Source organism: Nipponia nippon, unplaced genomic scaffold (assembly GCF_047370975.1).
Source record: "Nipponia nippon isolate SJK-2023a ecotype South Korea unplaced genomic scaffold, ASM4737097v1 scaffold_5, whole genome shotgun sequence".
Taxonomy (NCBI): Eukaryota; Metazoa; Chordata; class Aves; order Pelecaniformes; family Threskiornithidae; genus Nipponia; species Nipponia nippon.
The window spans coordinates 82,244,507-82,269,936 of NW_028262369.1; the positions used below are offsets into that span (position 1 = coordinate 82,244,507).

The 25,430-nt window shown below is 38.5% G+C and overlaps 1 protein-coding gene across 1 annotated transcript in view; it reads left to right on the top strand.

Annotated features, from left to right (window-relative positions):
- Positions 1-25,430, top strand: part of LY75 (lymphocyte antigen 75) — a 47,873-nt gene that overhangs the window by 12,566 nt on the left and 9,877 nt on the right. The window contains exons 11-27 of the mRNA XM_087734003.1: positions 13-185; positions 358-554; positions 1,949-2,091; positions 7,343-7,424; positions 7,988-8,059; positions 9,490-9,613; positions 10,501-10,536; positions 10,810-10,985; positions 12,071-12,135; positions 13,374-13,450; positions 14,530-14,666; positions 15,723-15,828; positions 17,837-17,997; positions 18,685-18,814; positions 21,299-21,525; positions 23,252-23,420; positions 24,638-24,799. Of these exons, the coding sequence (XP_087590129.1) occupies positions 13-185; positions 358-554; positions 1,949-2,091; positions 7,343-7,424; positions 7,988-8,059; positions 9,490-9,613; positions 10,501-10,536; positions 10,810-10,985; positions 12,071-12,135; positions 13,374-13,450; positions 14,530-14,666; positions 15,723-15,828; positions 17,837-17,997; positions 18,685-18,814; positions 21,299-21,525; positions 23,252-23,420; positions 24,638-24,799 (2,237 nt within the window). The remainder of the gene's footprint in view (positions 1-12; positions 186-357; positions 555-1,948; positions 2,092-7,342; positions 7,425-7,987; positions 8,060-9,489; positions 9,614-10,500; positions 10,537-10,809; positions 10,986-12,070; positions 12,136-13,373; positions 13,451-14,529; positions 14,667-15,722; positions 15,829-17,836; positions 17,998-18,684; positions 18,815-21,298; positions 21,526-23,251; positions 23,421-24,637; positions 24,800-25,430) is intronic.

Below are 25,430 nucleotides of genomic sequence, written 5' to 3' on the forward strand. Positions count from 1 at the left end.
GTGAATTTTCAGATTTGAGCAAGAATTTATAAACAGTCTAATTAGAAAACACACCAAAGTTGAAGAAAAATACTTCTGGACTGGTCTGCAGGATATTAGCCAATCGGGAATATATTCCTGGGGTACAGTGGATGGGGAAAAAACTGAACCTGTGACATACACTAACTGGAATTCCTTGCAACCAGGTAAATTTAACAATTAAAAAAAGACGTAAAAATACTACCATTTTATGTTGAGCAAGCATTGGAGTACCATGTTACTCCAATGGATGAAATAAAATAGCCACTCAGAAATCTATGGGTTTTTTTGAAAACCAGACAATAGTTTTAAATATGTCTTTGGTGGCTTAAATCTTAGAGTTTTCAGGAGGATGTGTGGCCATGCCAAGTGGAAAGTCTCTTGGAAGGTGGGAAACTAAGGACTGTAAAACCACTAAAGCATTTTCTGTCTGCAAAAAATATATCGGGCTGCCCAAGGAGCCGGAAGTGCTCCCAAAGCCAACTGATCCCTGTCCCCCTGGGTGGCACAATGGATCCGGCCTTGCCTGCTACAAGGTAAAATGTTATCCCTATTAGATGTTAATTGTTCGTTACTGTCTTGCAGCAAGTGTGTGATTAGCCATTTTGTGGCTTATAGCTGCTCTGAAGGGTATTTCAAAGATGGTTTACACTGTGAGGAGGAATTCATGTTGATTCAGGTTGACTGCCTCCAGATGTTCTCGTGCATCATCCTCTGCCGATTCCTGAAAGATGCAGTGTGCCTCTCCTTGCTCTTTCTGTGGCCAGCTCCACACATCAGAGCTGAGCAGGGTGACAGCATTCACCCGTGCTGCCATCTCAGGAGCCTGGTGCTGACGGAGGGTGCCATGTCTGTATCCTAGCCTGCCTGCCATCACCTGGCACGCAGAGACACCTGAATAAGGAAGGAAAGCGCTTTGCATCCCCTTCCCTTGTCCTTTTCCTTTCTATGCTCTAAGAGCATGGATAGGAGAGGTGGGATTTTCTCTGGTTTGAATATGGATATCAAACTTCATCAAAAAAGTGCAGTCTCAATTGTGTTTTACTGGTTTTGAAGTAAATAGTGGAAGTAAGCAGCCATGCTTTTAGCTGGAATGCCTTAAACAGATTTGTATTTAGAAACACCGGGTTTTCCCCCCCTGTTAACAATCAAATCAAGTTAAAACTGAGGCTGTTTATTGGATTGTTTATTCATTATTTCTGGACTCAGTGTCTGCAACAAACTGTGTCTTGTAAACAGCTCATGTAGCAAAGTGGGGAAACCCAGCTTGAATGGCAAGGATCCCGAAGGGATGGGTCTAGCTGATGTGCAGCATAGCTGTCCCATAGCTGATGGGATGTGACAGCTGGCCCTGGCAGTTTCTTCAAAACTCGTGTTGACCAAGTACAGCATGTCTGTGCAGAGAGATCCAGCTGATGGGAATTGGCTTGGACTGAAGTCAAGGGGATCAAGTAGACATGTTAGCTGAGGTGTATGAGCCAAGTATGCAGCTCTGATACATGCAGGTAGCAAAGCGTGCACCAAATAAGTTTCTTCACCTGCAGCACCCAAACGGGCCTGGTTTCAATGAAAACTGGGCTTTGCAGTTCACCATAAATTTGAAAGAACAACATCCTTTAAAACCTATAATTTGGCTTGCAGTTTTGGAGTGAGTTGGGTGTTGTAAAATCTTTCTGGTAAAGAAAAATGGAGAAAGCCTGCCATAAGGAATATGTTGCATTTGAAACAAATTTTGTCAGCTAAACTTCAGAGTCTGGCTGTTGTCAAACAAACTGAAAAAAATAAAATTGTTAGGAAGTCAAGCTCTCTCCCTATGGAAATACCAATTATTCATTCCTTCCTAGGGTGGCCATATTTGAGTACTACAGGAGTGTTTTAAAAATGCTGCTACTTGTGTAGTTCCCTACTGTGATGTTTGGCTGTTGTGAAGTTCTTCCACAGTGAAAGAGTGCTTCGAACCAGGACCTGGGAAGAGGCAGAAAGGTTCTGTGAAGCGCTTGGAGGCCATCTGCCTAGTTTTAGTCACTCAGAAGAAATCAAGGTGCTTCATTCTATCCTGAGAAAAATAATCAGGTAACAAACTAGCCACGGGCTAAAATTTTTATTTCAGTCACATTCTGCAGTAGATAGCAAATGCTGCTGCTGACCCCAAATGGCAAGTATGAGATAGTGTACAGTGACTATGTTTCCCACAGTAAAAACGGCTAGATGTGGCATTTGAACTGTTGGTCATGTCACTGCCTTCCTGGAAAATGTCAATGGAGTACAGCTTGGGCAAATGTCTCACATTGCTAGGGGGAGCGCAGGAAAAGAGAGAGTTGCTTTGAGCGTCTTTCATTACATGAATTTAAGTCTGCGTTGTTATAATAAGTGTTTCCTTCTTTATGTTGAATTTTGGCACAACTGAGTGATAGTTGTTCCTATTCTTTACTGATACATTCTTTAGAGATGAGTTATTATTTCAGTTTTTCAGATAGGTCTCATCTTTATTCATGGAATGCTTCCTGACTAAACTGGGTGCTATCTTTTGAAAACGTGAATAATGTAGTGTCCAGCAATCTGGTTGGCACAGATCCCATTTGGCATAACTGCAATGACACTTATATGGGCATTAGATGGGTGTGCTGAATTTTCTGGTATCAACAAATTAAATGCTACATAATTTATGAGTCTAAGGGTCTATTTTTAATCAAAGGAACTGTCACTGCAGAGCTTTATTAGGCATCAGTGTGATGTCAGATCCTTGTGTAATATGTTTTTGTTGATTGGCGGCCTGGTTTTTCAGAACTTTTGCCAGCTTAAACTCAAATGCTGCCAGTTGTATGATCTAAATTTTTTCATCAACAAACTAAATTAGGATTATTTCAGAAGCTGCCAACGTACAACACTGTGATTAAATCTTAAAACTTGATGACTGAAGAGATGCCTTCTTGAAAACCCAGTGAACTTTTCTTAGAATTGCACAAATCATGAAAATTACTCAATGTTTATGTTAATAAAAGATGAAAACAAACTTGTATGCTCTATATATAGATGGTTTAGCTTGTATAAAAGCAACCTGTGACTCCTTTGCTAAAGTGACTAAAGTCCCTGAAATAAAAATTAGTGCACAGATTATTTTTAACTATAGATCTTATTATACTGTTTTGCAATTAACAAATTTTGTTTTAGTGTACCTAATCTACTATGAAACATGAATAGCGAAGTAACTTATTTTGTTTTCCTGCAAGTACTTGGAACTACTTTTTGCTTGCAGAGTGTCTGAGGTATTAATTATAGTTAATGGCCATTTTTTGTTAGGAGTTTAAAGGTGGAGACTTTTCCTGTCTTTCCAGAAAGTCAGTTGACACACGATGCTACTGCAGTTCCCATATTTCAGAAAACTCAAACTTAGCCTGGAAGAAGGGAAGTCCCAGTACCTCAGTATTATTCTACCAGAACTTAAATAAAGGGCAGTATATTGAGCCTGGTGTGTAAATAAGGGGCAATATATTGAGCCCAGTATAAATTGACATTGCAGTCAGCGTTGCAGTAACTGCATCTGTCAAATATAACCCAAAACACAGTATTTTCATTTGGGTTAAACCCTTTTCAAGCACTGAAGAACTTCCTGAACAGAAATACTACATATTTGGTATTGCCCAAAGTCTTTTATATAACACTTGTTTGGATAACATAATGAAATGTTTAAGTTAGTTATGCTTTTAAATGACTCAGAGGTGGTGATTATATAAAGTATTTTGGAGATCAAGAGTGAAGGGTGGCTTGTCTGAAAATAAACTCATTTGAGAATGAAGAGAAGAAGCCAAGTGAATTATTTCACCAAGAACAAATTTAGGTAACTGGGAGAAATCATCCTAAGATAATGTTAGATGTGATTAGCTGTGGGAGTGCGCTGGCATGCAGTTTGTCCGTGTTCGCTGCGTTTACTCAGTGCAAACTTTGACCTAAACTATTCATTCAGTGCACTCATTTCAGCTTGGGGAAGGAGCCACACCTTGGCTTTTTTGGTTTCGTTTTTTTTCCCCTTGCACAGTTCTCCGGTGACTCATTGAGAACTGTTTGTTTTTAAATGCTAGCAAAAGTCAGTTTGGTTCACCAGGAGAAGGGCAGCTTGCCTAGTCCATTCTGTTCTTTACTCGGATTCCACCTTAGAGGCAAATAAGAGCTAGAATTGCTCCAGCCAAGTCGGGCGATTGCCATTGGAAAGGGAAAGAAAATTTGCCTGCCAACCTTCCTGTGCCTGAAAGAAATAGGAGATAACCTCTATTCACTTTGAGGGACATGATACAGGCAGAACACATCCAGTTCAGTTACTTCCATTCTTTTAGGATTGTTTTTGTGAGCATTCTGCAGCTTGTTGCTAGCAGCGATGCTGGATGCAAGGAGAGTAACAGCTTGGATTGGTTAGAAATAACATTTCAATGAGACACCTTACTGGAAATAAATCGGTTGCCTTTTATATGCACAGCTCTACTGCTGCAATTGTTCTGAATCTAGAAAGCCTCGCTAACACTGGAGTTTGCAAGAAAAAACTGATCTTATGCTCAACACACTGGCCAAAACAGCAATAAAGCTGAGATTGCAAGTCGTAGTAATTGCATTAATACAGCTTCTCTTTTGAATAGGTGATTAGCAGGATGGGGATTCAGCTAGTGCAAGTAGCCTGATACAGAGGGAGGAGCAGGGGGTCAAATGGGCTTCATATATACTTTTAGGCTAGCACTGCCTAAAATTAAATGGTGCCTTAAATTGCACCATTAGGGAGTTGGCCCAGATGTACACGTTTTACCTCTTGTCAAGAACTAGGTTGAATTACAAGCCACAGTATCTTCACTTAGGCTCTTAGTCTTGTGTTGGAGCTGACATAAGGGACAGAAGAAAATCTTTTTCTATTTCAGCAGTTAGAATATGACAGTAGAAAAATTACTGGTTTGTATTCCCTTCACATTGATCTAAATTGTATTTATCCACTCCTACGCAACATTGAATTTTATGAAGTTTTAGTTCTGTGTGAGAGAAAAGCCATTGGTATTCTGCAAGGATTGCTGGAGATTTGGGGTCTTTCATTGTTAATCAGCGTGGAGTCCATTGTAAAGCACAAATGGCACCTATTTTTTAGGTTAAAACTCGGGATAATTTAGGTTTTAGAGGCAGTTCCAAGAATGTAGCTCAAAGAATACTTTGCAATGAAGAGACAGATACCTGAAGTACAAGCAAATTCGTTGCTGCAAGCTTAATTGCAATAGAGTCTTAATTCATGTTTGTCTTAAATAGTTGGCAGAATTCTTTTCTGTGATGAGGTGATAGTATAATTTCAGAGGGTTATCAAAAGCCTTTACTTAAGCTTAAAAGTGCTATCAAGGATAGTGTAGCAGTTACTGAATTACTCAGTCATGTCTGAACAGTTCCAAAAGAAGCAAAAAATGTACATTAATGTGTAAGTGCCCAGTCAGCTGGAAAACATTGTTATGTTTGCAGGCCAGTAATTGTAAATTGGGAGATAAGCTGGAGAAGTTCTTGAAGTGTTGTTTGTTTTTTTGTTTTTTTTTTTTATTTATTTATTACCTAAAAGCCCAATACAAGTTGAAAGACTTTGAAAAACTGCTCTAGCTCCACAGGTAATTACTGCAGATCCTTTTGAAATGAGTGTCTCAAATTTTCTTTTTAGTAGATATTCCTCTGTGATGATCAGTTGCTTAAACCACACTAAGCCTGTAGGTGACAATTAAGAGGGGAGGGTTAAGCAATGTCTGATTCATAATTGGAAAGAACAATCACAGAAAAATAAAATCCTAAAGGCAAATTGCCAAAAGCCACTTAGCTGCTTGACAGCTGTGAATGTTTGGCTCACAGTTTTCCCTCTGGAGTGATACGGGGCATTTAGGCTCTTTAAAGGCTCCTTAGTGATATCATTAAAAGACTAAAGACTATTCAGTATCATAAGATCGCACTAGTGTGATCACACTATCACACCAATGTCAGAAAATTAATACTGGAGTTGAGAAAAAAACACAAATGAGATTTGTTGGTGGCTGATGATTTTCTTCCTAATGGGAACCCTACCAAATACAATATTGTTGCCCTTCTTGGATTTCATATACTTAGCCCACATGCTCTGGGCTCAGCTGTTGTTTGTTGGTGCTGCACAGTCAGCCATTTCAGGCTCAATATAGCATCTTTATGGTGATATGTGCAGAAAGGTAGTGGCACAGTCTTACCAAAGAATTTCTTGACATTGGCCCGTGATTTCATAACATTGCTTATGCAGGTAAGCCTGAGTCTGAGTCTATCCCTCCGTGTAATAACGTTATTTTCATAAACTTTCCAAGTTCTGTCTTAAAATCACTTTGTTGAGTTTGTCAGCACTACTTTTTTGGGAGCCTTTTCCAAACTCTGACCTCTGCTGGTCAAACATCTTTTTCCAATATTGAGCCTAAATTATTTCTAAGTTTTGGTTCCTTCTTCCTTCAGACACCATGTCCTTTTTGCTCAAATAGCTCCTCTTCTTGGGGGTTTAGTCTCCTAATGTATTATAAAGAATAATTATATCCTTTCCCTGTCTTTCTTTGTCAAGGGTAGACAAGAAAATCCTTAATTCTTGTTAATAACCTAAACTCTAATTTCCACAAATGTCCTGTATTCCTGTATTTGGTAGAACACAAATTTATGGAATAGGACTGCTGATACAGTTTGACAAGAGCCCTGTACTGTGTCATCAATACTTTACTGTCACTGTCAGACCACCTTGATGAGAGTGCCTTTTCCAGAGCTCTGTTGCAGCAGGCTTTCGCGTAGCCTGTGATTTCATAGAAGACTCATGGTCTTTCTCCCCTCTGCTGCTTCCAGCCGATACCATCATTCAGAAAAGTGTCTATTGCCTTTCTTGGCCAGGGTAGCGGATTGGAGTGAATTATCGTGAACTTCAGTACCTAGCACAAAATTGATACTTTGAGAAGTAGAGGTTGCAGTACAAAACTAACCTTGCAGTTTGACTAGCACATATAAAAAAATATAGAAAAGTGTAGAAAAGAGACCTTTATATCAGTGACAACTGATGAAGTGGTCATGCAGCAAACAAAGGAATTGTCTGATTTAGTTTTCTCTGTAGTCAGGGAAAGACAACCTACAGAGCTTCTTAAAAAAAAGTGCAGAAGAGGTCATAGCCCTTACACCCATTTTCTCTGTGAACTGCCAGAACTTGCAGTAGTAAACCTTTGGTTTTGCTGCTTGCTCCTAAGTAATGCTGTGACATAGGTCAGTCTTTCTATTAAATGAGCTGAACCATATACTTGGCTTAAGATTTTATCTTGTTTATTTACAGCAATGACAGATGGGTATGGATTGGAATGAATAAAAGGAGTCCAGATTCTTTGGGAACCTGGCAATGGAGTGATGATAAACCCGTAAGTTAACTTCTAACCAGGAAATGTCATGTCCTGATTTGTTTCAGCTTGGACTGGATTGAAAGTAAATTGATAAATATTTTAATTAGAATATGACAGATCCTTCAACAGATTAATAATTCAGAAGAAAACTGTGCACTTAAGAGCTGCTATCCAGGCAGATTTCCAATTAAAAACATATCTTTAATAAGGTTAACCTGATTTCTGTCTCTATTGCATTAAAATATTTTAACAGCAATATAGTAGTAAACATGAAAGAGCTGGTGGAGAGAACAAGTTGTCTTCATGCCACAACAGAGGGGAGGGTTTATCACTTCATCTCCTTGATATGTCAGACTTCTCCAAAAATATCTTCCTCACTGTAATTGATTTATTTTCCTGAAATCATGAGTTCCTTCCCTCTCCATAATAACAGGTACACAGGCTCAAAACTGATCCGGTAACTGCTATTTAACACATATTTTAATAGTGATAAACGTAATGGGATCCCAGGTTTGAATGGTTATCTCTGGGGATTACCATAGCAAAAATAGTTGATTCTTTTTTTCCTGTCCATCCTGTAGGTAACAAGTGTTGTTATGCCACTCGATTATCTGGAAGATGAATACGATACAAGAGATTGTGCTGCATTAAAGGTTAGTTTCAAGGTTTTTAATGACAGCATGCATATTTTTACATGGAAGTACTTGGAAAAAATACTTTCGCCAGCCATATATTGAATTTAGGTTGACTGCTGAGATGTTTTCTTTGTACCGTGAAAAAGTTGCTAGCGTTCCCTTTATCAGTCTGCGCCTATTATCAATTTTCCCTTATTCAAGCAGTTTTTCATTGAACCAAGCGCTGTGCTAGTGATACCCTTTCATAAGACTTCTTTTGAACTACAAAATATTTTAGGAATAATGCTATTCTCTATGTGTATCTCTATATTTATATGTTCTCTGTAACTATGTATCTCTTGTATATTATATATAACATTTAAGGATGTAATGTGGAGTCTAAAACAAAACAGTAAACAGAGCCCTACCAGTAACTTTAGAAATCTAGATTAGTTTTTCTGAACTGCAAATTAAGAAAATGTTTGAATCTGAAGTAGGGGAATGCAGTAGCCAGGATCGAGAGTGTGTTTGTGTTTATTGTGTGTATTTCCTTCTTTACTTGTGAAATAGACTGTAAGTGCTGTGTCGGTTTGTAATTCAAAATGCCAGGCCTCTGCTTAATTCCTTATTATGTTCTTCATTGCTTAATTTAGTCTTGATGGCATGAGTTTTAAAATGGCCGTTAACTTTTCTGAAGCATTACCTGACTTTTTATAAGATCATTCCAATACCATCCCTTCTTTGAACGTAATTAGAACCACCTCTGCTTTTAGGATTTACTGAAGGAAAGGATAGTTGCATCCCTTTGCTTCTGTTCACAGCCATTTCCCTTCATTCTTTTCTCCTGTGTTGATGACCCTGGGCCAAGAAGCTGTCAGCATCAAGTTATTAAAAATTTTAGACAAGGGGAGAGCAGTTTGAAGGGGACACTGTGAATATAGTAACCTCCCTCCCCTACTTGCTAGGTATAGACATTTTCTTATGCTAAATGATAAAAAATTCTCCTTATTGGAGAGATCAGCAAGAGTGAAGTCAGGTTTTAAGCTTGATTGTAAGAAATAATCTTAAATAGGAAAGATTATTTCTGTGCCAGTTCAGGTGGTTGCTTCTTTTGAGCAGAAATGAGAATCATTTCAGGGCAACAAGTTGCAACAGATAATTCAATAATAAGCATCTATGAGATCGTGCGCGCTACAAAAAAGCAAAGAAACAACATTGCAAGAAGAGAATTTTGTATATAGACTGACCTTAAACCCTTTACCTAATCGCTTCACAAACTTGGCTAGCATGGGGAGTTATAGTGGAAGAGTTACAGTTGTATCTGCTCATTTTTTGCAAAATAAATTGCGGGACTAAAACCACAGTAAAATGTACTGACTTTGCCAAAGTACCTTTTTAATACGGTTTCATTTCACGTTTCAGAGGCCTATGCCATACTGACTCAGTTCTCTGTTTCTACTTTTATACAGACCTCTCAGTTTTCACGGCGATCATTTTGGAGATTTTATTTCCACGAGGGCAGAGACCTAGAATTTTACTTTAAGCCTTTTGATTGTGAAGCTAAACTTGAATGGGTCTGCCAGATAACAAAAGGTAAACTGCAGTTATATCCATTTATTCCTATAAAAGAGTTTATTATTTATTACCACTGAGTTGTCGTTACTGCCCAATAACAGAAACTTTGCAAACAATATTGTATCATTTCCTTTCTGAACTGTTAAGAGGTCAGTACGTGAGATGTCTCGCCTATGTCACATAAAAACAGATGTGCACTTAGAATATTCAAAGATACATCAGAAAAATGGCCATGAGGAGGATGCAGTATCGCTGCTCCCGTATTCTTTCTTATCCCATGAAGTGAGAAGCGGCTTCTTATTAGGTGAGGTGATATAAGTCACCAAGTTGCAGCATTTGTGGACATTACTTAATCTTTCTTAGTGACATTTGTAACTAAATGACCACAGACATCTTGGGCGTACAGTAGTTTGCTTCACCTTTAGGTGAATTAGCTGCCTTCTGGTAAAACTGGTGTACTAGCTCCTCATTGTAGTGAGACAGAGGAGTGAGAACACAAAAGAATGGCATTGCATACCTGCACAGATCCAGGTTTTTCCACGCACTATGAAAAGTGGTGTAATCCAGTAGGCTTTTATGTTTTGGTTGCTCATTAAAAGACATTTCAGGGGAAGAAACTTTTTTGTTGTGGGGAGATACGGCTAGATATACTACTTTGCTGCTTGTATTCTGCGTGGGAGAAAAAAAGCCACAGTTGTTTAAGACTGAGGTACGCAAAACTCCTATTAGTTTTACGTCAGCTTACTTTAAACTATTAAGCCTGTGTATGATTTCCTTCTCTCTTTATTTTTTCCATCATGCATACTGAGAAGCATGAGCACAATACATCACTTCCATTATTGGTGACCACAGTCTTGTTTAGAAGGTGAACTCGAAGTGACTATTCCTTTTTTTCCTCTGCACAGGTAGCACTCCAAAGACACCTGAGTGGTACATACCAGGTAAATGGACTTTTTTGTGTATTCTTCAGCTATGTGTCTATAGTTGTTAATACTCAATATCTTTTATTGGTTTCGTTATATTGCTACTGTAATACCTGTTTGATACCAGCAAAGGTCATGACAGATAGAATTTGATTCTGAGAGAGCTCAAAATGCAAGGAGGAGTGTTGGCTCCTCCCAGTGTCAAATTGAAATTTCTTATTACATTCAGAAAAATGAAGGATGAGTTTTTCAGAATTTATTTCTTATGCGTGTAATATTTCTTCTGCATAGATGAAATTGGAATTCATGGAGCCCCACTTGTTGTTGATGGAGCAGAGCTGTGGTTTGTACCAGATAAAAACCTGAGCTTTCAGGAAGCTATTTTCTACTGTCAAAAAAATGATAGTGATTTAGCCTCGGTGGAGTCTTACCCAAAACTCAGGACAATACTATCTCAAATAGAAAAGGTAAGGAGGTGTAATCTGTCTAACGGATGCTTTCCACTACAGGGAAATTTTCTTGCCAGTTTTTCCAATATAAGAAAATGTTAATCCTTAATTTATTTTTTTCCTGTTAGCCTTAATAGGTTTTAATTGTACTTAAAAGGAAAAGATGAGTTGAAAGAGAATTACTTTAATGTCAGTCTTCTAAAAGAATTTTTTAAATTTAAAAGCAGCCTTAACAACATGGAAAAAAAATCCCACCTCCAAATGGAGAGAAAGTGTCATAACAGGACCACCATGTATGCATCCCATTGTCTGCAAATACTTCGCTAACAATTGTGCCAGTTCTTAGTTTTATGCACGGGACAGCACATCGTTTTTCACCTGATGAGAGAATTTAATTAGAAATGCATGATGGTCTGATAGCCATTACCAAAAGGAGTTTGTGGTGTTCATAGTATGAAAGTACATTCTTTTAAGGAATCTTACCAAAACATTTCAAGTTTCAGCACCTCTGTTACTACCTTTCTTAGTGTTACTGCTTGTGAGACAACAATACTTTCTGAAATTAGCAGCTTGCAAACTCTCTTCATGAAGTTTCTCCTGACAAGAAGTTACCTGGAAGGAGAAAGTACAAAGCAGGAGAAATTGAGGATTTAACCTGCTAAATCTCTAGCCTTTTCACGAACTGTTTGTTGTTAGGCTATCTGCTGGAAGAACAGGATTGTTCTGAGGAAGGAAGGAAGGTCCTGCGGGACCACATCAGCTTTAGGCAGCTTGCAGCTATGTCCTGGTTGTCTGGTAGAGTTCCTGCTATGAATTTGGTGGGAATAAGGTATCTAGCACACAGTTAAGACAGTGCTGCAAGATTTCCTGTAGCTTTATCCAGCACAGTGGAATATGTGGGCTTTTTTTCCTAGTAGGTGCAGGGGTCCCATCTACTTGGCATATCAGTCTCGAACTGTATCCTTTCCTATTGCTGAAGAATAGTAATTCCTGCACATTTCAAATCAAAATTAATTTTGTCATTGATTTATCCTTGGTAGAGTCTGGAGCTCTTTCTGTATGGGTTGTAAAATACTGGGCTTTTTTGTTCTTTATTTCCACAGTTATCAAACAGCGAACAGAAGTGGTGGCTGAAGTTTATTGATTATGGCTACAGCTATCATTCACCGTATGTAGAATAATTATGGGATGCTTTATTGTAAGCTTTTTTTGATGTGTTTTTTAGGAATATAGTTAACTAGAATAGTTTCCAAAGGAAAATATTTTATCCCCAAATTTGTAAAAGGTTACTTCTTCTATATCATCCCAAAGAAGTAAGATAAAAAATTTGAACTAAGCTAGAAACCAATACAGCATTATTCAGTGACCATTGTTCTCCGCATTTGTTCACATGTGCCTGCACCTATTCTTGCCATGCTAAACTTAGACCGTAGAGTACCTAAAATAGAGAGAGACTGTGTAGTGCTCAGACAAAGCAAATACTGGTTAAGACAGTATGTTTGTCAAATTAGGAATGGGTATACAATTAGGAAGTGGGTATATTTCAAAAAAGCATTGAAATATTTTAATTAGCTGCCAAATTATGAGTTCTATTCCTGTTACAAGTGTTTAATTCATAATAACTTAATAATAACTGAATTCATAATCTATCTGTTGGAGCCTCTAGATTTCAGGTTGTTGGGCTTTGACATCTTGTCATGTGAATCCTTGAAATCTGTGGTCCTAGTAGCCTAATGTATTCCATTGATCTTTAAAATGCTTTTACTGGATTTTTAAGCCCACTTCCATGTTCTGTTAATAACTGGGGAACTGGAAAAAAAAAAATCTGGAAAAAACCCTGTTTATTGGCTCTGAGGATATCTGAGAACTACCTGAGAGCAGGGAATGGGAAATCGGTTTAAGACATCACTCTGCCAGTATGGTAATGCCAGAGTCTTGGAGGCCTTACAGTATAGTCCTGTAGAGCTGAGATGACTCACAGCAAACCTTGCATCGTGCCGTTCATGGCTGTGGCAAAGGATCATGGGCTTCTTACAAGAAAAAGTCTTCACTTGCCAAAATACTGTAGCAATATACTACTTTGAAAATAAAACGGGGGCTATTGCTCATTCTCCTCACTTGTCCTGACAATGTGCCAGTGATTGCAGCATGGTGATAAATAACCCCCTACCCTTGTTCTGCACCTCTCCTCAACACAGTTAATTTGGGCATGGTACATAACTACTGAACCTACCACATATTTGTTCCTAGCCTAGTTTTTCCCCCTCTGCCCTTTTCAGTGTTGTAGGGCATCTCCTAAAACAGTTAACAGCCCAAATTTTTGTTTGCACTGGCTCTGTTGCTATCCGAGTTTCCACTTCAAGATCACATTGGCTTGGAGATTGACTCCGAAATGTTTGTTTCCAGTTTACAGTTATTTTCACGCTTCCATGATCGATTCCTGAGGGATTGCTGGTATGTTTCTAGAAAGAACTGGTATAGAGGTAAGGTTGTTTTTACTCTTTCATGCCTCTCTGTCATTATTATATTTAAAAAATTTTTAAAAAGTAATTACTGTTCTGCCCAAATTCTTACATTGAATGCAAATTGATATTGAATTAGGACTGAATGACTTCTTGATGATAATCTGATTGAATTTTGAATCATTTATTTCTTTCTTATGGTAGAAGCAATCATAATATTTCTTGATAACCAGAGGCAAACCTGAATTCAGATGACAAATTTTTATGATTGATTGTCACTCTTTTTGTGACATAAATTAATTAGGTGAAATATGGTTTTGATAGTTACCTTTTTGAGTTTACGCTACATACTCTGAGCTCTGGAAATTAAATCTTAGAGTTGTGTTAGTTAGAGGAGCTTGACTGAATACTTGCAACCACATATGCATCTAGAGATGCAAATTTCGTTAAGTAGTGGAGTCACACTGGAAGAGGTACACAAAGTAATGGAAATGCCACCTGGCGGTACTTGAAGCTGCTTATTTCCTTTTTTCGACATATATTGGGGAAAATGTTATATGTTATACAACATTACAAATGTTATACATTATTCTGTTTTATGCTGCTGACCTGTTTTCATCCCTATTAGCTAAAAATTGCTCTTGACTAGGAAGCCAGTCCAGTTACTGTAGAAGTCGTGTAAAGCAGTACAGGCCAGGCGCTCTCCATATGGATGTTAAAGGATTCCTTTTGGCTTTAATGATCAAAGAGGGTCCCACACCCTCTATGCCAGAATATGAGATTGGTCCTCATATTCAAAATCTTATTTCATGATTTTTCTGTTTGAAGTTATTTCTGGCTATGTGAAGTGTTACTCCTGGAAGTAAGGGATCAGACTCTGGATCTTTAGGAATGTTATATTACTGTCTGATATAAATAATTTACATTTGTCTTTTGCTCTGCTGTCACTTTTAATGCTTTAGGTTGCATAGGACTTGACTGTGGTTGCACTGAAAAGGACTTCACTTCAGATTGGTCTTTCTCATGTCATCAAGTATGGATGGCAATTGAAGCGTGATAGGCATTACCATAACTGTTTTTTAAAACTTATATTTCTGCAGATTACCCAGTTAACTGTAACCTGAAACTGCCCTTCATCTGTGAAAAAAATAATGCCTCCTTGCTAGAGAAGCATGATCCCAGTTACCGCCCAGTCAGAGGAGGTTGCCCTAAAGGTTGGCATCAGTTCCGGAATAAGGTATAGAGATAATACAGATCAATCATCCTTACCTGTTTTTCATAGTCCAGTAAGCTGGAGTGCCCTGCTGAAAGAGGTGAGGAAGTAACCTCTGTGTTCAGGAATGGACTGGGAGGTGGCTTTTGAAAACCATGTGCAGCGATTAAAATCGTCTCCCCCACTTCTCTGTCCCTTATTCAGGATTGATGGTTTCTTAATTTCAGAGCAGTAATTTTCAGGTTTTTTGCTTTCCCATCACCACATGTTTAGGTCCAAGAGCATTGGTTGTATTGTCTAATCTTGGGCTCTGCTTTGAAGGAAGAGAAGCATTAGAAAAGGAGAGGAGGAGGTTTCTGTGACAGAAGCATCTTGATTCTCTCGCTGAGTAATCATAGGCAGGCAGCAAGCTGGCAAACACTCTGCTTCCTAAGTTGCCTTAAGGACTTAACTCACTTAAGAATTAGAAGTAGCTTTTAAGAATGAACCAACAGAGGTCAGAAGCCATAGTACAGTATATTTCAGTACTATGTTTTAAGGCAGTCATCTAAAGTCTTAGTGAGACTGATTCCTGTTGTTTGGCCCGCCGTTATTATGCACCTAAGAAGGAGAGTGCATCAAATCTGCACATTACATTGCGCCAAGGTTGGCAAATTTACTTCATGTCATTGCAGCTTAGGTTTTTTTTTTGAGTTCCCATGTAGTTTCTCCCAAAAGGTAATGCATTACAATACAGGTTCCTGGCCCAACCCTGTCTGACTTTAGAGCTCACGTGTGAATTCTCATTCTTAAAACAGTACGTGGTCCTGATGTAGCCAATTAAAAATTACTGAATTCTAATCCTCAGTGAATGAGGAGTTAGTGGGATTATTCATCATTTTATATTTAGCTGTTCTGTTGAATCTAATAAGAAATGCATGCAGGTAGTATCAGTTCCCTTGCTTTCTGAGAAAAATAATTGTGTTACTGCAGGAAATGAGAAGTGAGCTTTCAGGGTTGGTTTAAGAACCTTTTCTTACGAGTTATTTCTTAGGAAGCAATGGTATGATGAAAATCAATTTCATTATGTTTATTTTGCAGTGTTTTCTAAAGATGAAACCCGAATATTTAACATTTAATGCAGCTAATGAAAAGTGTGTAACTTTTGGAGGCTCTCTTCCATCTATCTCAAATCAAGCTGAGCAAGGTATGATGTGATCTGGGGGTACTTTTAGTATGCAGCTTCTCATCTAAATTCAGTATAGTTCTGCTTAAGAACTTGAGTGTAAAATCACTTGGTTATCTATAGGCATACTAGGAGCATTCTAAAAATCCAAGACCAGTTAAGAATGTGTTGTCTATTGTTGTTTGCATCCCTGGAAACATAACATGGAAATGCAGTCAGCAGACATTTGAGCCACTTCGAAGAGCACCTTCTCTGTATGATCTTAACCTGTTATAAAAAGAAAAAATTGTAAAACCTTGCATTGAGAGGATAGAAGGGTCACCACTGAATGAAGAATTCCCATGTTATGCTTTGCAAGTTAAAACATAACTGAGACCGTAGACTTTGCACTGTGCAAACCACCTTAGGAGCTGCTTCCAAGGCAAGCTCAGCTGTCTGTGTGGGAACAAGATGGCAAAAGCAGTGCCCGCTGGAGCACGTAGGGCCCTCTGCATCTAAGCATGCTGAGCAGCTTCATATGGCACTGTGTCTAAACCAACCACCTGCAAGCTCTCCAGGACATTGCTAGGGGGATGGAAGGCAAGGGGACTGCAAAACACAGAGTTCTTCCACCCTTGAGACCTGCCTCTCAGCTGTCGTATAAACTAGAGTCATTGAGGTAAATGCAGCGAGGAAGAAATGCGTTCACGTTGGCCGCAAGTAGTGTTCAGCGGTAAACTGCTGAATGCAACAGCTGTATTTGCATCTGTATTCTTTTAGATAGCTAAGCGGGCTCTGCAGGTATATCTGAAGTAGCTCAGTTGAACTCTGCAATGTGCACAGTGCATGTTTTCTTTATAAGCAAATAACCTCTTGCCAAATGGAATATGGAAAATGGACTAGGGAGGCCACTAAGGCCGCTAGTGTACCTGCAGGCAGCAGCTGAATGGTGATTTATTTATTTATTTATTTATTTTACTGCTGTTATTGGTCAGGAATAGAGTTGTAACCATACAGGAATATACATGTCTGAGACCCTATTTTTGGATGCTTTTAAGATTGCAAAAGCATAGCCATTCTGAAATGTTACATAGCATGATCTTGTGTCTGGTTTGGTGCATATGGAAGTGTTTGTTATTGTTTCTTGTTTGTTTTTCTTTCCCCCCTGTAGTGGAGATCACTTACATGGGAAGAAGGCACAGTCCTCTTAAAGAAGCATGCCTCTTTCTATGGGCTGCTTCTGCTCTTCCGAGTGGCTTTAGGAGGCTGGATAGCTCTGACATGTAAATCTTCAATGGCTTTGTCTAGCTTGGAAAATAGGCTGAGGCTAGTCTGGCATGTGGCCAATAGTTAAGACATGTCAGCAGTAGCTAGTTGCATAGCTTCAATTTGTCTTCCTAATCTAGACAAGCTCAGTGAATGCCTTTGGTGCTTGGGGGGTTACCGAGGCCCATTGTTTTGTTGCCAGAATGCTCACTAAGAGAGGTCTGATTGAAGGTTTTCCTGGCTGCAATTTTTCCCAACTAAACCTGAGTTCCTTTGTCCTATCCTGCTTTCTCTCATGGTGGGGTGGGCAAACTCTGCCAGAATCCAAGAAATGTTTCTGCTTTATGGCATACGGCAGTAGGAGAGGAAGATTGGAGATAAGACTTCCTCCATCAATTCAGAGAGGGCAGGAGGGAGCTCTTCTATTATCTCTGCAGGGAGACAATAGAAGATCTTGCAGACCTGTGGAAAAGCAGCTTCTGAAATTTGGACATAAGTGCAAGAATACAAAGTAGTGGGCAGAGGAACAGGTTAAATCCACTAGCTGCTCCTCAGCTGAGAATTTGGAGGACAAATACCAATACTCTGCTCCTTTCAGATAAAATCAACGGGAAAGGTGTTATCTTATGGAAGGAAGGGATGATAAGCATTTGGCAATCATAAAGGGCTGGCAAAATCAGGTTAATACAAACGGGGGTTGCATTATCTTATGTGCAGTGTTTTTTCAGATGTTTACTGTTGTTGTCTGAACCACAATATGTACACTAACTGTTCTACCCAACAGATTATATAACATCCTTGCTTCCTGGTATGCCAAAAGATATTTGGATTGGTTTGCAGTTTCTGTTCAGCACAAGGGAAAACAAGTGGATAGATGAGAGCAGACTGTTGTATAGTAACTTTCACCCACTCCTGACAGGAAGATTAAGGAAAATTCCACTGGATGTAAGTTCTGACTTTTGACTTCTCTTGACTATTGAGTAAAGAAATCTGGAATATTGACTGTATTAAAAAAAAAAACAACAAAAAAAACCCAAAAAAAACATAACAGACCAAATCCCCCAGTCAGTGGTTTTAATTGGCAAACAAGGTGACTGACAGTAATGGAGGTTTCTTTACCTTTATTTGGATGGCAACTTCTGAACTGAGATAAGAAACACTGAAAGGTGAAGGAAAAAAAGCTGAAACAACTTTTTAACGACTCTTCTGGAACTTCTGTTTGCAATTTAAAGACTACATGAAAACAGTCATCAAAAAGATGTCATCAATAATTCTTGGTTCAGTTACACTTAGAATGCATCTGTAAACCATTATAGATGGGTATTTTGCTCACTGCTCTAGGCAAGGTGAAGCATAATAAATGTAATTGAATCACACCCACAAATAATATTTATTTTAAGCATTAAATCTTTTCATTTAATGTTCTCTCCCGTATTTAACTTATGAACTCTTTTTGAGTCCAAGCACCTGGTAGTGTTTGTAAAATAGGTAAGCGGTGTTGCACCACTCCTTTGAAACTTCTTAAACAAGTTCAGACAGCTCGGGTTCTCCTAGCCTCATGTTACTTCACCTTCTCTGCACAATTATGTTTATGTCTTGTTTGAGTCTGATAAGCATATTTCTGGGTTTCAGCTTTTTGATGAAGAATTTAACAACCAGTGCGGTGTAATCCTCAACGATCCCAAATCACAGTATGTTGGAACATGGAATTTCACTGCTTGTGCTGACAGGCACTTCTTGGGTATATGCCAGCGGCCTATAGGTAAGCCTGAAGAGTCAAAATAAATCAGAGCCAGAGTTTGCAGTTAAGATGCGTGTGCCAGGAGACCTTTTAATGCATGTAAATTGTTGCACTTGAAGAGCAGGATTCTTGTAGAGACTGAGCAGGTAAATTTTGGAAAAGCAAAGTGTGGAGGATGATTTGGGACCTATTTTATCAGCCATTCAGAATTTTCCCTTTCTTTTTTCATAGCCTAGTTCAGAGGGAATCTGTTTTCCTGAGAGACTCTGGGCACTTTCAGTGGAACCATACTTCAGCAGACAGGGCTTTACTGTTCTGTGGGTATAGGTCATGTACATCAAGGGGTGGAACAAGTGACTCCTTTTTCCTCTTCAGAACTGTGGAAGAGAGAAGCCCTGGGAAGGAATCTCACAAATATTTCCATCCTCCTTAAACATATCCTGTGGGTTTTAGCACTATCAGAATATGAGGTATCGTGTACTCTTTAACGTTGAAATCAGTCTCCCCAGAGCAAACCTTGAGGGCATACATGGAGAGTGATAATTTAGAGTGATATAGTTTTCCCTAGCTTCATACAGATCTGTTGGTGTGACTGGGTTTTCTTAATCTGAACTAAAAATAATATTCTGATGTAGCCATGTGGGTTGGTCAACACCAATTACTGGAATCAGATCAAACGCATGTAGCTATTGTATGCATTTAATTACTGCTATGGGCTCATGGGGCATTCCCACTTCTGAGTATGTTCCTCTATGTAAATAATCCTTTTAACTAACTAACATGCTATCTTCCAAAAAAAAAAAAAAAGTGTGCAAAACACCCAAGAACATGCCCACCTTCTTAATTCTCAAATGGGCAAAGAGATTCCCCCCTCCTGCCAATAACACAAAAAATCTTCTTTATTTCAGTGCCAAATACTTGAGAAATTCCAAGTGTCCAGATTAGAAGTCTGGATGGAAGAGATGTAGCCATAAAAATTCAAAAAGGGGGTTTTTATTAATAGGAGGTTGACAGTTTATCTGTGTAGATCAGTATATTATTAGTCTGGGCTGACTAAAATACTAAGCACTTCTTCATAGCCACAGCTGTAGAAGGTGTAATGAGAAGAGTTTTTGGACTGCCAGAGAATGTATCTTGGTATGGTCTGGTCTTATACCATGGTTGTATTAGGGATCTAAGGATAATTCAGGTTGGAAGGGACCTCAGCAGGTTGCAGGGACAGCTGTGAGAGAGTCCAGGTTGCCTAGGGCTTTATCCTAGGGAAAAAGATGATTCAGGTTGCTTGGAAAGAACTTGGCAGAACTTGCAGAACTAATCATCAGCAATTGCTTCTTTCAGAAATGGACACTTTCCTTACTACCTTGTTTCCAGTTTGGTACCCCTTGGTGTGTGATGGCACCCTTGGTTCCACGGTTTTGTAGCTGTTTACTAAGTGAAAGCATTTGGCAGCAGGCACAAACCACTTCAAACAATCTGTTTCAGCCTTGTCACTTTTCGGATCTATTGAAAGCTGTAAATTGCATATAAATATCAAATTAATATTATGTTTCTGTCATCTTGCGTTTTGGAAAATGGCCCTGTCAGCCCATCAAACAGCCATTTATATCCTATTATTTATAGAGTGATTGATTATTTTTTTTGCGGTCTCTCAGTGAGCTTTTCCTGCTTGAGATATTTTAAATGTCAGGGGTTTTCTGGCTTTTGGAGAGACCAGTTTATTTTTGGTTGTGTATAAAATTTTGGGGGTTACCAGGTTTGCTTTAATTTACCACCCATGGGAATGTTTGCGTCTTTTATTAACTGCAGTTGCTATGCATCGCTGAGCTGTGTGCCTTCAGTATGATGCTGATAACTGTGATAACGCGCAGTGCTTAGAGCACAAATAGGGAATTATACCCCACCCTATGCAAGGTGGATTTTCTGCAATTAGTTAAGCACATGTGGAGGCAAAATCAATTCCCACTATACCCATGGATGGCAGTAAGGAATTCTGGGACTGTGCTGTACACTGTGAGATCTGCATAGACAAGTTTCATGGCCCATTAGATTCGCATAAGCATCAATATACAGGCTTCACAGAGATAAATGAGTCAAGTTTAGCTGTTGCTATATTGCATCAGAGAGCAGTTGCTTTCTCCCGTTCTTGTATTTAGTTAAAGTTATAGAATATGTTTTTAATTCTATAAATAGAATTCTTAACATTCTTTAGCAGCTAGTTAAAAATAGAAAATATAAAAAGATGTGAACCTAAGTTGAGAGAGATAAAAATAGATTGGCTGAAAAATAATCCCTTTTCTTTTATGTATTTTCTATCTAAAGTGTCAGATATTTGCTTTTAACTATAATCATTAGCATGATCTACTGTCCAAGAAAATACTTTTTTTTTTTTTTTTTCCCCCAAGGGAAATTCAAACAGGTTTTTCTGTTTGTTACAGGGAAATTGGGAGTTTAAAATGTATTCCAGTGTTTAACCACCTAATAACTGGATTTCTTTCTTTCTTATAGGAACTGCTGATAACCAGACGGAACAACTTCTTAATGAAACGTTGAGTTATCAAAATGTTCAATACCTGGTAATTCTGAAGAATTTGTCCTGGAATGATGCAATGGCTGCATGTATAAATAACAAGATGCAGCTGGTTAGCATCACAGATCAGTTCCAGCAGGCTTTTCTCGCTGTTCAGGCTGCCCTTCGTAATTACCCACTGTGGATTGGACTCTTCAGCAGAGATGTAAGTTTTATTTTCCCCTCAGACTGTGGCTTAAGGTAATTTTTAGAGTTGTGTGAAATAGAAACTGGGATGAAGAGATGCAATGAAAAATTAATTTCTGGGGTAACTGTTTTTATTTAGGGATAACCATCTGGAGGGTCTGAAGATTAACGTTTCAAATCTTCAGTTCTCCAGGTTACGTAGTTGTTGAACTCCACTGGACAGATTGATGATGATGAGACAATTCTTTTAAAAGATCTTTAACGTAGATCGCTGAATCATCTTTGTCCCTTTTGTTAATGAATGAGTAATTAGTGGTGCCATTTAATATCGTTGTCAGTACCACTCTAGAAAGGCAACCCAAAATCTGTTTTGAAAGGGAGAAACTAGAAGTGGCAAATAAAATCCAAAATGAATCATTGAACACTTCTGGAGATACATTTTTAAAGCTTAACTTAGCCTCTGTTGTTACTTCATGTTATTTGTGCCTGTGTTTTGAGTTCGAGGGAGACATCCCTGAGACTGGTTAGTGGGTTTTTGTTTTTTTTCTTCTGTTTGTTTTGTCTTTGGAAAAGTCAAGGCAGGAGGTACTGCTGTGCCTTTATTAGCCAGAGGACCTCTTGAAGATCTTCACTGTGGACTGAGAGCTTCCTCAGCTGTTAATGAAGTGGCTTGGGCTTGCTTGCAGGGTTTATCTTTTTTGTCAAGCACATGAGTCTTGAGATAATTGCAAGAAAAAAGTTAAAATTTATTTAAGAGGTGCCTTACCTACAAAGGCTGATGGTGCTCACTCAGCATCTATGGCGTTATGATCTTCCTGTGTCAGTAACGGGCTACTGAGTATTCTGGGTAACGTAGGGGGGGAAGTAAAAATAGAAATTTGAGTATATACTTTATGGAGAATACTTTTAAAAGGAAATGGGCATTTAATCTTAGTGAAGATGGGGAAACCAGGACAACCTATTTTCCCTCCTCTTTTGAATCTTTATCTGTAAGTGAAAATCAAAATATTCATTTTGCTGCATACAACTCAGGCATGCACTAGCTTTTCACTGTTGCAACACTGTGTTATTTGGGCACAATTAAAAAGTCACATGAAAGGAAATTATAATGAAACTGGTCAACAGAACTTGTTGCTCCAGTGCTGGAATCATAGACACAAGGGAAAGATACAAGATAAATTAAATTACAAAGCGGCAGGGGGATTTCCTGAAGAAAACTTTTAAATGTAAGATTCTTAAAGGATGGCATGCTTGACGTATGTGGGTTTTTTCTTATTCTTCCTGCATCCTCCAGGGCAGGAACGCGTCTGATTTATTAAATCAGTTAAGTATTTAATAGATTACTTTCAGCTCAGTGTGGAGTAACTGAGACTGGGCCTTATTCTCAGATATTATCAGTTTTCTAAGACCACGTAATTATATCCACCATTGATTTGCAGGTGCTAATGATGTAATTTGGACATCTCATTGCCAGGCCTTCCTCCATAAGCATAGTAGTTAAACATCAACATGTAATAATTTGCCATCCACTTCAGCTAATTCATATTTTTGCAACTGCAAAACTTAAAAGAACGAAGCTTATTATATTGCGAACAGCAGATCAGATCACAAGGGCAGTGGAACACTTATAGTTCTCACCAGAGACACCGTATATGTCTAGCCAATGTAAATATATTATCATGTCATTTTCTGTACCTAATACTTTTCACGATGTAAGCTCATCCCTTTTACTTATACAATGCTAGGGTGGAAAACATTATGGCTGGCTGGATGGGAAACATGTTAGTTTTAGTCGCTGGTCTGAAGATGATGAAGAAACAAGCGAAGAATGTGTGTTTTTGGATACTGATGGCTTCTGGAAAACTTCTGACTGTTCCTCTGAAAATCGAGGTGCTATTTGCTACGCATCAGAAAGTACGTATCCTAGCATAATACTTATAAAAGCTGAATTTTGGTTTATTGCGAAGCATATTTGATGATTGCAGATTGTAAATTCAAAATGACAACTTTTTCAACTTAGATTTTCACAGACAGGCTGATTTGAATGCCAGGAAAAAAAGAAACAAACTTCAAATAGGGGGGCATGCACCTGTTAGTCTTAGTCCACATGTTCCTTACAAATGAATTTGATGTAGGTGCTTTGGGCCAGACTGTACCCTACATATTGTCAACTGATTCCACCTTTGCACTGTTTCTGTAAGATTGTTGCATACTGATCTCTCTCACTTGCCTGTGGAAGAAGATTCAGATACCTCTGAACTATTTACATCTTAATATTAGGACCTCCTGAAATCCCTTCAGACATGGAAGTCTATACAGGGAGGAGGTACATGGCTACATGGAGAAGAACGATAGCAGGTAGACACTGAATTGAAAGGTGTAAATTAAAGTCACCTGCAGTTCACAAAACCCTTCTAAATATATACCACTTACAGCAAGACAGGTAGGAGTACAGCAGGACATCTTTTCAGGGGGGATACATGTGTAGCACAGCCCTTTTCTGAAAAATAGAAAAGATCTTTCTGAGAGATCATCACAGATTTCTTCCCTATGAGACCATTATAATTTGTTTTGGTTTTTTTGGTTGGTTGGTTGGTTGGTTTTTTTTTTTCCATGAGAGGACACAGTTAAGGCATTGTTGTACATACTGAGTCACAGTGAAGTGTATACTTGGCATTATGACATCCTTAACTATTTTGTGCTTGCAATCTAAGCAACTGCAGGAAGAGTCCTTCTCACTTCTCGAGTATTAGATAAAGCCACAGAACTGAGATGTGTTGCCAGATGGGAAGTAGCTTATTTGTTATGGTGATCTGCCCTCATACAAGAGGCAATAAGAGCTTTTAGTTATTGGTCCCCACTTAGCACTTTTATGTAGGGATTTTATTCTTAAACCTCTGTAACATAACAATTATGAAAAGTTGTGATCATCTGTATTCTTTGATAATGCTTACTGCTGGTTTTGTTACTTTAAAAAAATCACAATTAGGAGGAAACTGAAAGCAACAATGTGTTACACGTTTAGAGGATGGCACCTAATTTGTCTGGCATGTTTTTAAATGGTACCTGAAAGTGGTTTGTGGTGTGTCAGTTTAAGTGTTGGTCCTGAATGTCTTCTTTCCCTTCCTTAGAGAAGACTGAAAAAGAACAAGTTACACAAGTGAAGTGCCCACATAAGATTAAAAACACACCCTGGATATCATTTAGAAACAATTGTTACACTTTTATGATAACAAAAAACAGATGGAGAGAACTGAAGTCTCAAGAAGCTCATCATTTATGCAAGAAAATGAGTAAGTACTTTGTCATATTACAAGGATTTATGGACTTACATCAGCTTGAGGGAGATGAGTTTTAGATCTGAGTCACTGTTTTGCTATGACAGCAAAGTGAGTGTTGAGAAAGGTCATAGCGTTTGGAAATGTGCATTAGAGTTGCACTGCCTAATGCTGTTTGCCCTTGCGCTACTCTGATAAAAAGTGCCAGAGCATGGGTAGGAGCGTTTCAGAGAGAGATGGCTAGGATCTGTTGAATTCTGAGATCTCTGAAAAACTGGAAGGTTGTTTTATTTCTCTTTATAATATGCAAATTTTAAATAGATTGGGTAATTGTTATCCCCTTGGCAACATTCTGGCTTTACAGTCACATTTACTTCGTGGTTTTTCTTTTCCCCCCTTGCTGTGTGGAACACTTAGGTGAACAAAGTAAACAGACTGAGAATAGTCCAATTCAGAAAAGCACACGGGCTTTCCCTGTCCATCCTGAACGAAGTGTAAGCTTAGGATCAGCTTCCCTCTTATATTAAAACATTGCTTATGGCACTTCAGACATGCATCTTGCCAAAAACTGTTTTTATTTTTCATTAATTGATTTCAATTCCGTCTTTTTTCTTAATACTGTTTCTCTACTAGGCAGTCCAAGAAA